We start from the raw sequence: 14,039 nt of genomic DNA on the forward strand, positions 1-14,039 counted from the left end.
GGGGGGGGGGGGGGGACTTGTCAGTTGCTTTTATTCATTCAGTTGTTTTCTTCTGCTTATCCGAGTACGGCTCTCAGAGGCAGCAGGCTCAGCAGAGAACCCCAAACCTCCCACCCCCCAACCATCCAGTAGAACATCGGCTCATGATATCATATCACGCCACGTTGAACGTATAAAGTGGGTGGTTTTCATGAGTCTTGATGAAAAATGACCATTCAGCAGTATTTCATATCTCAGTGGCAAAAAATACTTCAGATTACAATTCTTAAAAAGCTTCTTTTTTGGACGGGATGAATATTTCAGAAGTATTCATCTCTACTGGTTCTCAGTTTGTTTTTTCATTGTGTACGCATAATGAAGAGTGAGCATCTCTTTAAAGGTGATATAAAGTTTCAGATACTATACTGTAAAAGTGCTCCTTAAATATCTGTTGCTTTCTCTGTTAGTTTGGAGCTGAGCCAATAAAGAGGTCTCCAAACGAGGCAGCGTTTCCACTGTATACCCCCCCCCCCCCCCCCCCCTGTAAAAGTAGTGCTTAAAATGTTTGTAGACTCTTTCTTCAGAGTTTCATCAAACGTTCAGTCCCGGGAAGTGGATGCACTTGACACCCAAACTGAAATGTTCTTTTAGCAAGGTGGAAGCGGAGCGTTAATTTATGTTCATAAGGAAAGCGCTCGAGAATAACGGTGAATGTGAATGTCCTGCTGTTTAATATTTTTTTTGCCGTATTTAGAATAATATCAGCTTCATGTACACCAGTACTGGAGACAGAAAAGTTTAAATTTGTGGATTTAGTTTTGTTTTGTTTTCATGATGATAAGGGGTTTTTCTTGCATGTTCTCCTCATGTCTGCAGGCATTCTCTACGAGTTCTCCGGCTTCTTCCTCTCACCAGAACTGCGTTTACATGGACAAAATATCTTTAATCCGATCAGAGTTCGGAATAAAATTATGTTCATGGACCATAAAAATATTGATCCGATTATGCATCACACTTTCGATCGCAAAAAAATATTGTGACATGCGCAATTTATACTAAATACTGTATACCGGAAATAGTAGAAGAAGAAGCCGGAGCGACTTCCACGCTTTTCTGCCTGAAACGTCTGCGTTATTTTGCGCGTTTTCCCCGTTTGCAGTGATAGTTTCCTCCTTTAATGTCTCCGGCAACGTGTTTGTCTCAGATATTGACCAGTTCTGTCTTTCGCTCGCTCTGCTTCAACTAGCTTCTGGGAATAACAGAAGCGCGTTTAGCTGACATCACAGAAATGCGCAGTAAGGATGGTTTGTACCGAAACATCGGAATAAGTGTTTCCATGCGCCCTGATCGGATCATCAATCGGTATAAACCCCCCCTCTCGATCGGGATAGGATCTTGATCGGATTGATCTTGATTGGGTCAGACTAATCTGATTTGGGTGTGTACATGAAGCATTTTTATTCCGATCAGGCTTTTAATCCGATTAAATTTGTCCATGTAAACGCACCTGGACTGCGTGCATCAGAATTTGACTTGGATTAGGTGTTATCAGCTGTTGTATATTGTGTGAAACACAATCACAGACACAGTCGGTGGGTTATGCTGCAGGGGTGGACTGACTGGCTGCCAGATTGATCTGCCACTTTGGATAATAAAAAGACCTTCTCTGATGTCTTGTCCCAGTCCTTGACTCCAGCAGCAGTGGGGGGCGTGGCGCTCTCTAGCCCCTCCAACCCCGGGGCACTGTCCACATCGTCAGTCCTGTCGTCCCGTGGTTCAGGAGGCAGGGAGCGAGAGAGGAAACCTGAGGGACCCCAGGATGCCTCCGGAGGGGTGCTACCACAGCCGGTAGCCTGTCACCCAACGCCGACTGCCCTGCTGCCGCTCATACTGCCAGCCGAGTCTCCTCACCCTGCCCCACGCAAGCAAATCATCATGGGACGGCCTGGGACCGGTAAGGATGAGCGATGAAGTCACTGTCGGCTGAGCCGCTCTACCATCCAACGCTGAAGCGTGAAGCAGACACGCAGGCTGAAGTTTATATAGGTGTGACTTTAATATTCATGGCTTGCACTTCGTCACTCTTTTGGCTACTAATCTTATTCACCTAATGGTCGTTTGTAGTTGAGGAAAGCAGTTTGTTTTAGAGCCTTTCCACCTGTTCTAGGTTTTTATTTTAGCCATATTGTGTTGGCAGGTATAAAGCAAATGCTCAGGTTTCACCACTATGAGATCTATCTCGTCATCATATTCCAGCAGAGACAGTGGTAGGTACATAAGAACTGGTTGTGCTGCTTTGAGATGCATACTCCGCACAGTAAGCAATTATTTTATCAATAGCATGCACAAAATCACCCACAGTGGGAACATAATCGCATTCACGCTTATTATACTAGCAAAGATAAAAGGCCAGCAACAGGTAGAGGAATTCTAATTGAAGCCGATGGCATTTTAAAACCGAATATTTGAATGTGTGAAGGGCAGTGTTTATTTTCCTCTTGCTTGCGTGACCTCTCAAGGCACATTATTAAAATGTGTGTACTGTTAATGTTAGAAGGCACAGCATGTCGTGTGAGCGGGGATCAGAGAGGGGTGATGTTGCCCGTCCCTGCACACTCTTGCCCTCCTTCCTGTCTGTATTTGGGTATCTGTTGCAAATATTTTGTTGGATTTAAGACGGACTCCTGGGAACTAGAGGAGTCACGTACAGTATGCTTGTTTCCATGCCAACCTTGCGATATTTCAGCCCAAACTCAGAAATGTATGAATAGGGAAGATGATTTCTATTTGATAGGAATGATTTTGTGTCATGATAGCGCAGCAGTTTGTAAGCCTGAAAACATTATAGGTGTGATGAATATTCAAAAATGCGTCTTCCTGCAGAGATTATTTGCACTTTCTCGGTTGCTCAGTTTCACTGTTCCTGCTTGCAAACTGTCGTGCATACAAGTGAGGAAGCATTAAAACTTGACTGGGTGTGTTTAAAACCATTAGTAGTGTCAGAAGCAGCAGATTTGCATTATGGGTAATATCTCATAAACCTTTTGTGTTGTTGAATGGAATAATCGTGTTTTAACTTGTCCAAATGATGACGATGACCTTGGAGTGAACCCCCTTTTCACCTAAGGTGTAGAGATCATTCAAGCATTCTGCCAGGATTACTGCTCGTGCGTGTGCGCGTGTGTGTAGTTGTGATCGTGTGACTACGTGTGTGCGCTGGGTGTCACCCATTTTATATTCACCCATTTGCATGTGTGAAAGTAAGATTTCACAAAAACTTGAAAGGCAATATTGACATGTCTGGACATGTAAGACTTGAAGCAGAAGCATAGCGATCAATGAGGACACACATACACACACATACACACATACACACACGCACACACACACTCATCTTCATGTTCCAGACAATCAACAACCTCCGACGGGCCAGCAAGGGCAGGTCCAGCATGATGTGAATCTGTTTCAACACTCTGAGCAGAAGGAGTAATTATATTCCTGCCGTGTTGTCATGGAGACACTGTTCCACCGGTAGAATTAGCGCAGTAAAACGTTGAGGCCTGAGCTGATTATCAGAACACACTCTTATTTCTCTCTCTCTCACATCCCTCACTCTGCCGCCAGCAGCCGCCTGCCTCTGTAGCGTAAGCGTTTCCTGTGCCATACATTTCTAAAAACACCTCGAGCCACTGTGGGCACAGAGACAAACACAGGCAGAAGCCCCGTGGCGGAGAGCTCACCTATATATAGCCCGTCTCAAGAGCAGTTGCATTAGGATCGCAAGTTTCATTACCGTTCTCTCCGAGTGCATCTCCAGATGTTGCTGAGATCCCAGCTCGTCGCACAAACTTTGTGTTCTCGTAGCACAGGCGGGGAACCTACAGGCGGGGAACCTACGGGCGGGGAACCTACAGGCGAAGAGCCTTTCCCACGTTCCCCACAGATGTGTTTGTTCAGCAGAACTGCTCTGTTGTCACCTTAATCAAACCAATGGATGCAAATGGATGTCTGAGCAGTCGCCTCATCAGCATTTGGTTAAAGTGCTGGTAGCTGGTGATGTCAGGGTTGGCAGCAGGTTTGAATCCTCTATCAGGGATGGAGAAGGAGGCGATGACTTCAGGGGCAATTGGAACTTTAAACAACCTAGTGTACAAACCACTCTGAAAAGCGTGTGTGTTTCTGTCTGTGGGATGAAGCTGCGGAACGATTGTGGTTAAAACAGTATAAATGTTGGACAATTTAAGAAAAAGTTCAAGAACTTTATGTGTCAGAAATATGGAATAGATTGATAAAAGACAGAAAAAAATGTGTTTCATGAATCGATGAATGGCTATGTAGAAACTGACTTACAAAGTTTAGGAGGCTTGATTCACCTGTTGGGCGTTGTTGTTTTTGTTTCACGTTTGTTTATTTTAGATCTTTGTTTGTTGGGGTAACCTGACAACCAGTAAGGGTTAGGCATCGACAAGCTTTTACAAGCTTCGGCCTAAACCTTTTATCCTCAGTCTTGCTTATGCTCATCTTATGCTTCTTGGATGCAATTTTGAAGTGTGATTGAAAATAAATAAATAAATAAAAAATAGTCTTGACGTGTCTCCAAAAGACATTTGTGCAAAGCATTTCAGTCAGCTTCACGTCTTTACTTTTTAAAGCAAACAGCAGCAGAAACTGCCAGTAAGTAGTAAGAAGTACAAAGAGCACGGTGATACGAGTCACGCGACAACAGAACCAATATCAAACAGAGAACGTCTTGAAGTAGCAGCTCCAACGGCATCCCGGATTGATCCCTGACCAAGAAACGAATTCAAACTTAATTATAAAAATGATGAATGGAAAGAGAATCTGGACATTACAAAGCTGCAGCAGAGTTCACAGCGGGTTCATTTCTGCTAGGTTACGTGTGGAATACTGCATGTCAGGGGGATAGAGGAGTGTGGAATCATTTGAAGGTCCATTTTATAAGAGCACAGACTTGAAATGTAGAGCTTGTTTGTTGAAGTTGTGGAAATAGTAGTGCTGTTGGTGTTGGTGAAGGGACATTAGTAGTACAGCATGCAGTACTGTTAGTATTAGTGGTATTCAGTGGTATTGCGATGCTGTGAGCAGATTGTGCTGTCTGCTTTCCAAACGCATTATTGTGACGGTGATCACAAAATAACAACATTATTTAGTTAAAGGGTTTCATTTTCATTTTGTTACCATCCTGTGAAAACTATATACTGTGTGTCCAAGTAGCAACAGGTAGCGTTGGTGACCTTTAAGGGCGTTTCGGTAGCTTAACCCCCGAGAGGCAATGGGTTGTCGGGAATACTGTTTATTATTACCCTTGCCAAAGAGGAGGCGAGGGTATTGCAATTGGGTGCTTTTGTTTGTTTGTCTGTCTGTCTGTCTGTTTGTTTGTCTGTCTGTTTGTCTGTCCGAGCGCATAACTCAAAAACTAGTAACGCAATCGACTTGAAATTTTTACACAAGCAAGGTTCTGTCCGTGGCTCGGGCCTCCCCGAGAATGGCGTTGATCCGGATCTGGATCCAGATTCTAGAATTATTTTTACATCTGGAATCGTGCCTGTGCTGTAAACTGCCACTTTAAGAGGGAGGGACACGAATGGCATGATGGGAAAAAGAGTCCAGAAGGAGTCTTGTAGTACGTTCCGGAGCAGCAAGCTAGAGCAGCTTTGGCCCCTCTGATCCGGAAGCCCTGTTTACTGTCTCACAAGATCCAATAGTCTTTTGGAGGCGAGGGTCTGCAATCTCTGATTGTCGTTTTCTAGTTATGTTCCTGTCCGGACAGACGGAACCGGCCGATCGCTCAGGCTCGCTGATGCTGTATGTGGTCCGCTCGGGTGAGGGTCATCGGGAAAAAGTCGGAAACCGCGACCAACATCCAGACTTGATTTGAGTTCCGTTAAAACGAGATTATTGCACTAGAAATGTTTTAAACGCCTGATCCCCAGCTGCCATTCCACTGGCTATAATTCACACTGCATTATTTACACACACACACACACAGCCACAGAAGAGCCGCATTAATTCATCCAGTCATCGTAGCCATCTGGTGAGCAGCGTCGCTCTAATGGTGTGTTGGCGTAGCACGGATCTCCTTGCCAAATGAGGTTCGCTGAATGGAGTGGAAACAGAGGTAACGTGGGAAGCAGCCATCGCTCAGATTCACCTTGAAGATCGTGACCGCCTTTGTGGTCTAAAATGGCCATACACCCCCCCCCCCCCCACACACACACACACACACTAGAAGACATGCATGGCATTCTTTACACAAGGACCGACGGCTTTTGTCTAAAGAGGGTCATGAGTTTCATTCCTAGTTGATATATATATATATATATATTTTAAGCATGTGTTGGTATAACTGTGTTAGGAAGCTGATATTGCTTTAGCTATACGACTTATCTCTAAACGCTCTCTTGGCCCGAGACTGTCTGCTCCGCAGAGACGGATGAGTTCAGAGTGTGGAGCTCAGTCTGGGATCATAACAACCAGTCCCTTCATCACGTCTCAAACCACCTTCACTCTCATTATCCTGAGGCCGGTTCCGTGCGATCGAGAAGAGTCAACTCCATCCATGCTCCTCAATCTCGGATGGATCTTATTAAAGGGCACTTCTCAGTCGCATGAAAGCTTGTCACGACATGACCAGCACTTTTATGTTCCCACAGTTTGGACCAACGTGGAGCCTCGGTCCCTGCCGGTGTTTCCTTGGCATTCTCTCGTCCCCTTCCTGGAGCCCAGCCAATCAGGAGCAGCTGCCCAGCCTGTTGACGGCCAACAATTAGTCAGCCAGAGCAAAGGTGTGTGCGTCTATTTCATACATACTGTACCTACCGGTATATATGGGTGTATGTACTTGTGTACTTGTGTTTAAAATAAATAAATAAATAAACAAAACACTCCCACCACACACACACATTCTGAATGTTTGGAACCAGCAGCCGAGTCGGCGTTTCCTCCAGCTGAACTGCAGGTTAGTGCAGTTGCTGTTCACACCGCCGTGGCTCCAGCAGCATCGTTGATAAGACTGTTTATTGTTTATTGCTGCGTTCTATTCAGAAAGCCATTTGACTGAATGGTCAGTGAACTAAAGTATTTTCATTCCATGCAGACTTTGTGGAGCCGTGTTTACCTGGTTCTGCTTTTTCTTCCTTTTAATCATTGCTGGAGCTGCAGTTGTCGTTTAGCCTTTAATCTGAAATGTTCGTTTCATTTGGATAACATTTCAGAACCCATGATCACTGTTCAATTGGCTTATTTTGTCAAAATCTTATTCTATGTGCTGCAATATACGAGATTTCATCATCGAGTCTTGGACCTGCTTGAGGTTTCTGTCTGTTAAAAGAAAAGGGAAAAAAATGGATGGAGTGTTTGTGTGAACTAATATAAATGACATGTAAAATCCATTACATGAAAGGATTTTGGCCTTTTACAGGTGGAAAAGCATGAATATGCAGATCTCATTGTACACATTTCAGGGAAAAGGTCAAATGAATGAGGTTTAATAATCCATCCATCTTCCAACCAGCAGCCCAAGCAGGGAAGCCCAGACTTCCCTCTCCCCGGCCACTTCCTCTAGCTCTTCCGGGGGGGATCCCGAGGCGTTCCCAGGCCAGCCGAGAGACAGTCTCTCCAGCGTGTCCTGGGTTTTACAGTACCCGAGGTTCACCAGGAAGCGTTTTTATCTGTCTGTATGGGGGGGGGGGGGGGATTGTGGAATAGTTTGAATGCTGATCACAAACAATGCCAAATTAATGTACAAACGCATGGTCTTGTCTCACTACAGAGAGGGCGGGGCTTAACGTTAATACTGGCCTTATATAAAAGGCTCTTTCTTACCATTGCTGGTATGCACTTGTTGTTTTGTGTCACTACCATTACCATTGTTGGTATCTAATTTATTGAAATATATTGCATATAAAATGTTGCTTATTCATTATTTAGTAATGTGTGCTATATATAAATGTTCCTAATCTGTATAGTTTTTGTTTATTACATTGTTAGAGGTCCAAAAGATTTAATATGTGACTTGTATAATGGGGGTGGGGTTTAATAAGTTATCTTCTTCCCATCCTTTTTAGTTATTAGTTATTTCTTGTGCACATGGTATTTGGTGTTTTGCCAAATAATGATTTATTGTACACATAAAGGTATTATTTATTTATTTGATTTTTTTTGATTTTTTTCTTCTGTTCGAAACAAACAATAAACCAAACCAAACCAAGTTCGGCGGGCCGGATTAAAAAGCCCAAGGGCCGTATATATAGAGTCATTATTTTAGAGTCTACAGTAATGACTACAGTAATCGACTCTTCTACTCTTTCTGTTTATCAAGTGAATTTATTGTGAGTGATTTGTTTCAAGAAGTCACCACATCATACAAAATATTCACTGTATTTTTCCATTGAAATAAATACCACGAAACACTTCACAGCTACCACGATGTAGAAAAAACCAGACTACTCTGTGTAAATTGGTAAAACTAAGCTCGACACTTCCATCAGGACCATCACAAGTTGGAGCCCGAACTCTTCACACCTCGGTCGTTTGGCTGGAATAGAGCTATCAGCAGTCTGCATGCGAGCGCAGCCCCGTTACTCACTTCAATGAAGCGTTCCTCTAACTGGCTCATGGAAGGCTTTCATCTTTCAGAGCCTCGGTGCGGTGTGGCCCTGGTGAGCGACGAGCGACCCGGCCCACCGGCCCCAGAGAGGGGTTCGCCATCACGCCCTCCTCCCACCACTGACAATCCTCCTACAGACAGGGGCGGGGCTGACAGCGAGACAGAGAGTGATCCAGATGACCCGTACGTACAACATGTTTGAGGCTTTTTCTTCACGATGCGTAATGCTTGTGATATGCTTTCTGCAAAACTCAAAAATGTATAGATGTTATTTGATATAGCAGAAAACAGCACTATTGAATGGATAACATCAATTTAGATATTTGGCAACCTGTCCTTAAAAATGATCCCAACTAGCGCTGCATTTAAAGAGGATAAACTCCTTTTGAGGAGAGGATTCAATTTTTCTTGTTTACTCTGCAGCTCAGGCGTGACTCAGTAAAAACGCACACTGGCTGCAGATTATATTAGAGGAAGTTTTTTGGTGTTGAAATGGCAAACTTAAAAACTCTGGAGGACGCTACGCTGAGAACAGGTGCGCCGCAATTCACCTCTGGCAGCTCCAGAGAAAGAGCAACAACAACTTTTCAGACAGTTGCATCAGTGTGCGTTTGTGTGAGATCAGTGTGCGTTTGTGTGAGATCAGCGTGCGTTTGTGTGAGATCAGCGTGCGTTTGTGTGAGATCAGCGTGCGTTTGTGTGAGATCAGCGTGCGTTTGTGTGAGATCAGTGTGCGTTTGTGTGAGATCAGTGTGCGTTTGTGTGAGATCAGCGTGCGTTTGTGTGAGATCAGCGTGCGTTTGTGTGAGATCAGCGTGCGTTTGTGTGAGATCAGCGTGCGTTTGTGTGAGATCAGCGTGCGTTTGTGTGAGATCAGCGTGCGTTTGTGTGAGATCAGCGTGCGTTTGTGTGAGATCAGCGTGCGTTTGTGTGAGATCAGCGTGCGTTTGTGTGAGATCAGCGTGCGTTTGTGTGAGATCAGCGTGCGTTTGTGTGAGATCAGCGTGCGTTTGTGTGAGATCAGCGTGCGTTTGTGTGAGATCAGCGTGCGTTTGTGTGAGATCAGCGTGCGTTTGTGTGAGATCAGCGTGCGTTTGTGTGAGATCAGCGTGCGTTTGTGTGAGATCAGCGTGCGTTTGTGTGAGATCAGCGTGCGTTTGTGTGAGATCAGCGTGCGTTTGTGTGAGATCAGCGTGCGTTTGTGTGAGATCAGTGTGCGTTTGTGTGAGATCAGTGTGCGTTTGTGTGAGATCAGTGTGCGTTTGTGTGTGTGTGTCTGGCTGGAGCTGTTCAGTCTGTGCCTGCTCATTCCACTCATTTCCACTCTGACTCAGACAGGCTGTCTGGCTGATTGTGTGGTTTTGAGTGTTTCAGGGTCACCGTGCTTACAACGACGTCGGGCTCTGTTTCGAGGCGCCATTACTGTGAGAAAAGAGAAACGCTCCAGCAATCCTTTATCGTTGCAGTTGGTCTGACTCTTTCTCAATGGACAGAGTTTTTGCTTTTATTTGTGCGTTTTTAAACTGTTAAATCTACGACAAGAAAACTGACAAGCTGATGCACCTTCCGTCTGAGGTGCATCTCAAAAGATTTGAATATCATGGGAAAAATATGAATATTTTTTGGCCAGTTATTTCAGAAAGTGAAAGCAGCGTTTACTCGAGGCTCGTTACATGTTAACTAAAATGTATTTCAGTAATAAAAACCTACAGTGCAAAAAAGTATAAAAAAGCATATCTCGAAATGCTAGACTATTTCATGTCAAATGTAATTTTTAATGCAGTATAAATACCATGAATCTCGGTCAGTTTTAGTACACAGTACACTACACTACACAATAGAGACGAGCTGGACGCCGCTGTAACACCTCAACAGAGCCACAGACCGACGGCCGCATTGATGCAGGTTGTCTGACCAAGTATTCGGTGAATAACAGAACTTTCTTTTCATTCGTTTTTTTTTCTTTTATAAATTCTTTCTTCACCAAATCTTATGAGATAATCTAACATCGTGGAACCTCGGTTCTCAAACATAAAAAAGTGAACCTTTTCCGTGATATTTTATTTTTTGAGATCCACCTGCGCAGGTCGTCGTCGCCGACTTACGACCACAATTGCTCCCGAGGGATTTGCCGTAAGCCGACTTGGTCGTGTGCCGGCCCATATCAAATCTCTTACTCACTCAGTTTCTCTTTTTCTATTTTGCATGAATTCAGGTTTTCCCCAGGCGTGGCTAACGACCCGGCACCATCCGCTGGCCCCATGAAGAGGCGGACGCAGTCCCTCAGTGCGCTGCCTAAGGACGGAGACAGGAAGGTCATTCCTCCATCCAGACACTTAACCTGTGGAATTAGCATTCTTTTTTATTCATATATAAATGTAACATTTCCCCACAGTTTACAGAAAATATTTTTTATTTCTGCTCTTTTCATCAAGCAGAGGGACAAGGACCACATCCGCCGTCCCATGAATGCATTCATGATCTTCAGTAAGCGCCACAGAGCCCTGGTGCACCAGCAGCACCCCAACCAGGACAACAGGACCGTCAGCAAGATCCTGGGGGAGTGGTGGTACGCTCTGGGGCCCAGTGAGAAGCAGCAGTACCATGATCTGGCCTTCCAGGTAAAGATCAGCTCTTTGGTTTCTTCAGTTAAAGTCAGATGGTTTTCACTTTCATGTCCTTTAATGTGTCTCCTGCTGCTGACCGTCACACACACGAGTGACGTTCTCACCAACTGACCTCTCATCAACAATAAGAGCGGCTTGTCTGGGATTAGGTGATTACAAGCCTAGACGGCTCCCCGGAACAGTGAGACGCTGATGAGAACTTCTCTTCCTCCTGCAGGTGAAGGAGGCCCACTTCAGAGCACATCCAGACTGGAAGTGGTGCAACAAGGACCGCAGGAAGTCGCTGTCAGAGGGCCGTGGGACACCGAAGGAGCAGCGGGAGAGGAGCATGTCTGAGAGCATAGGTGCATGTGTGCTCCTCCATCGGGGAGTTTCATCATCTTGACCACATGGTGTAGCCGTTACTTTGATTTCCGTAGAGCCTGAGGTCTTAGTATTTTCTCTCTGACAGCCAAAAAATGTAGTTCCGTAGAAACTTTTACAGTATTCTATTTTTTTTTTGCTTTTGCATCACAGCTATTTGTAACCATTATTAGTGGAATGGGTATTCCATGAATACCAGGAATAATGCAAAATTGTTCTTCTGCTAATTGAAATCTATTATAATTAAATTGTTGCCATTTCCATGACAACAAAATGTTGTTATAATTAGCCTCAAAAGAAGGAATCGTTCATTTCCAGAGTATATAGCTTGAAAGGTGTGTGTTCTTCCTGTACTAATGTTTAGTAGAGGTGGATGTACAGTAGGGCGGCCCGGTGGCTGTGGTTGTGGGTTCGAATCCGACTTGTGGCCTTTCTGTGAGGAGTTTGTGGATGTTTGCGAGAAAGCCTAACGGTGGTGCATTTGTAAACATAGATGTCATCCTATACCGATTTAAGAAAAACATCGTTTTTATCAAAAAAATACTGTCAATTGTCTGTTTAATGACGCAATAAGGATTAAAACCATTTAACACATATCATGATAGTGCATTTAAGCGGTATATTAATAAAATGGAATCCACAAATTAAACTATAGATGGATTTACTTGTGCCTAGTTATGGTATCCTGTCACACAGTTACAGAATCTGGTCCAGTTTACTTCCTGCCTATGGCAGAGGGTGTTCTGCTTTAGACTCGTCTCTTATTGTTTGTTTCATGTAAACGGCAGTTTGCTCATTGTTTATATCGTATATGTATTGCAAAAACATCCTCCTTCATGAGAATGCACAAATGGCAATGACCACAATCACGTGACCCCTGACTCTGTTTTTTTTTGGGGGGGGGGGGGGGGGGGGGGTGTTAGTGAGCCCAGGTAATGGAAAGACAAAATGTGAAAGTCTGAAATCAATCAATACCTTTGGGTGTATACTTGCTTTTACTGTTTTTTTTGTGAGTTTTAAAGGCTGGAGTAACTTTGATGTATTTCATTTTTTTATTCAATAGACGCCCATCCAGAGTCCCATGTCCTCGAGGGAATGGGAGGAGGCTCAGGCTGGCCGGGGGGAATTGAGCGTCGAGGGGGGCTGTTTGGGGGGCAGCACCCCCGTCCCCGAGCCTTTTCCCAGAGTGCCATGCACACCCTGGAGCAGAGGGAGAGTGAGAGAGACCTGGAGAGGGTGGGTCAATAATCTCTAGCTCAAAGATTATTTAATGCTGGTGTCGACACATGATGAACGCCTACCTAACGATCACACTCGTACATATGTTGTTATTAAGTGCAAAAGGGTCTTCTTGTCCTCTTTCTTAAAGTGTGAGATGACTTTTGTTGCTCTTTTTTTCGCCACTATTTCAGGAGGAACGGCCACATTTGTTTCGCCAGCAGCTCCTGCCCACCAGCGAGAATGTTACAAGTGATGAAGATCGCATGGTTATCTGTGAGGAAGAGGGCGATGATGATGTCTTGGGTGAGTGAGATGAGCAGCAGAGTTATCAAGGGGAGGCTGCGTAACCAAAACGTTTCTTTGAGAGAGCAGTATGTTTTTACAAAGTGCCTGACAGTCATCTGGTCTCGGCCTGAGCTCCAGCGCGAGTTACAACCGGCCCGATTTACGGCCACACGTACTCACAACTGGTACCGGTAACTCGGATAGTACCTGCACCAATAATAATATAATAACTCGGCGCAGTTGCCTCACATTAAGAAGGTCACGGGTTCAAATCCGACTTGCGGCCTTTCTGTGAGGAGTTTGCATGTTCTCCCCGTGTCTGCGTGGGTTCTCTCTGGGTTCTCTCTGGGTTCTCTCTGGGTTCTCTCTGGGTTCACTCTGGGTTCTCTCTGGGTTCTCTCTGGGTTCTCTCTGGGTTCACTCTGGGTTCTCTCTGGGTTCTCTCCGGGTTCTCTCTGGGTTCTCTCTGGGTTCTCGCCGGGTTCTCTCTGGGTTCTCTCCGGGTTCACTCTGGGTTCTCTCCGGGTTCTCCGGCTTCCTCTCACCACCAAAAACACGCACATTAGGTGAATTGGTTACACTAAATTGTCCCTAGGTGTGAGTGTGTGTGTGTGTGTGGCCCGGCGATGAACTGGCGGCTTGTCCAGGGTGTAACCCCGCCTCTCGCCCACTGACTGCTGGGATAGTCTCCAGCACGACCTGCGACCCGGTAACGGGTCCTCCTCAACTCAAGCCTCAAATGAAATCAATAATTGAAAGAGCATTTTGTGTTTTGACTGACCTCCGACATTCCCATCTTACCCTCAGAGGAGTTCTGTCCCGAAGGCTCCATTGACCTGAAGTGCAAAGAGAGAGTGACGGACAGCGAAGAGGATGAAGCCGATGGACAGGTAGCTGCAGTGCTCGGCAGAATAGATAGCTCTCCTCCCCTTCTG

At 45.0% G+C, this 14,039-nt stretch overlaps 1 protein-coding gene across 1 annotated transcript in view; it reads left to right on the forward strand.

Moving 5' to 3' along the window:
* The window catches only part of cica (capicua transcriptional repressor a), a 32,179-nt gene that overhangs the window by 7,138 nt on the left and 11,002 nt on the right, over window positions 1-14,039 (forward strand). Inside the window, 10 exon segments of the mRNA XM_068747031.1 lie at window positions 1,663-1,933; window positions 6,654-6,785; window positions 8,350-8,418; window positions 8,638-8,791; window positions 10,824-10,923; window positions 11,047-11,229; window positions 11,453-11,579; window positions 12,662-12,834; window positions 13,011-13,122; window positions 13,912-13,994. Coding sequence (XP_068603132.1) covers window positions 1,663-1,933; window positions 6,654-6,785; window positions 8,350-8,418; window positions 8,638-8,791; window positions 10,824-10,923; window positions 11,047-11,229; window positions 11,453-11,579; window positions 12,662-12,834; window positions 13,011-13,122; window positions 13,912-13,994 — 1,404 coding nt within the window.

This window comes from Brachionichthys hirsutus, chromosome 13, assembly GCF_040956055.1.
Source record: "Brachionichthys hirsutus isolate HB-005 chromosome 13, CSIRO-AGI_Bhir_v1, whole genome shotgun sequence".
Taxonomy (NCBI): Eukaryota; Metazoa; Chordata; class Actinopteri; order Lophiiformes; family Brachionichthyidae; genus Brachionichthys; species Brachionichthys hirsutus.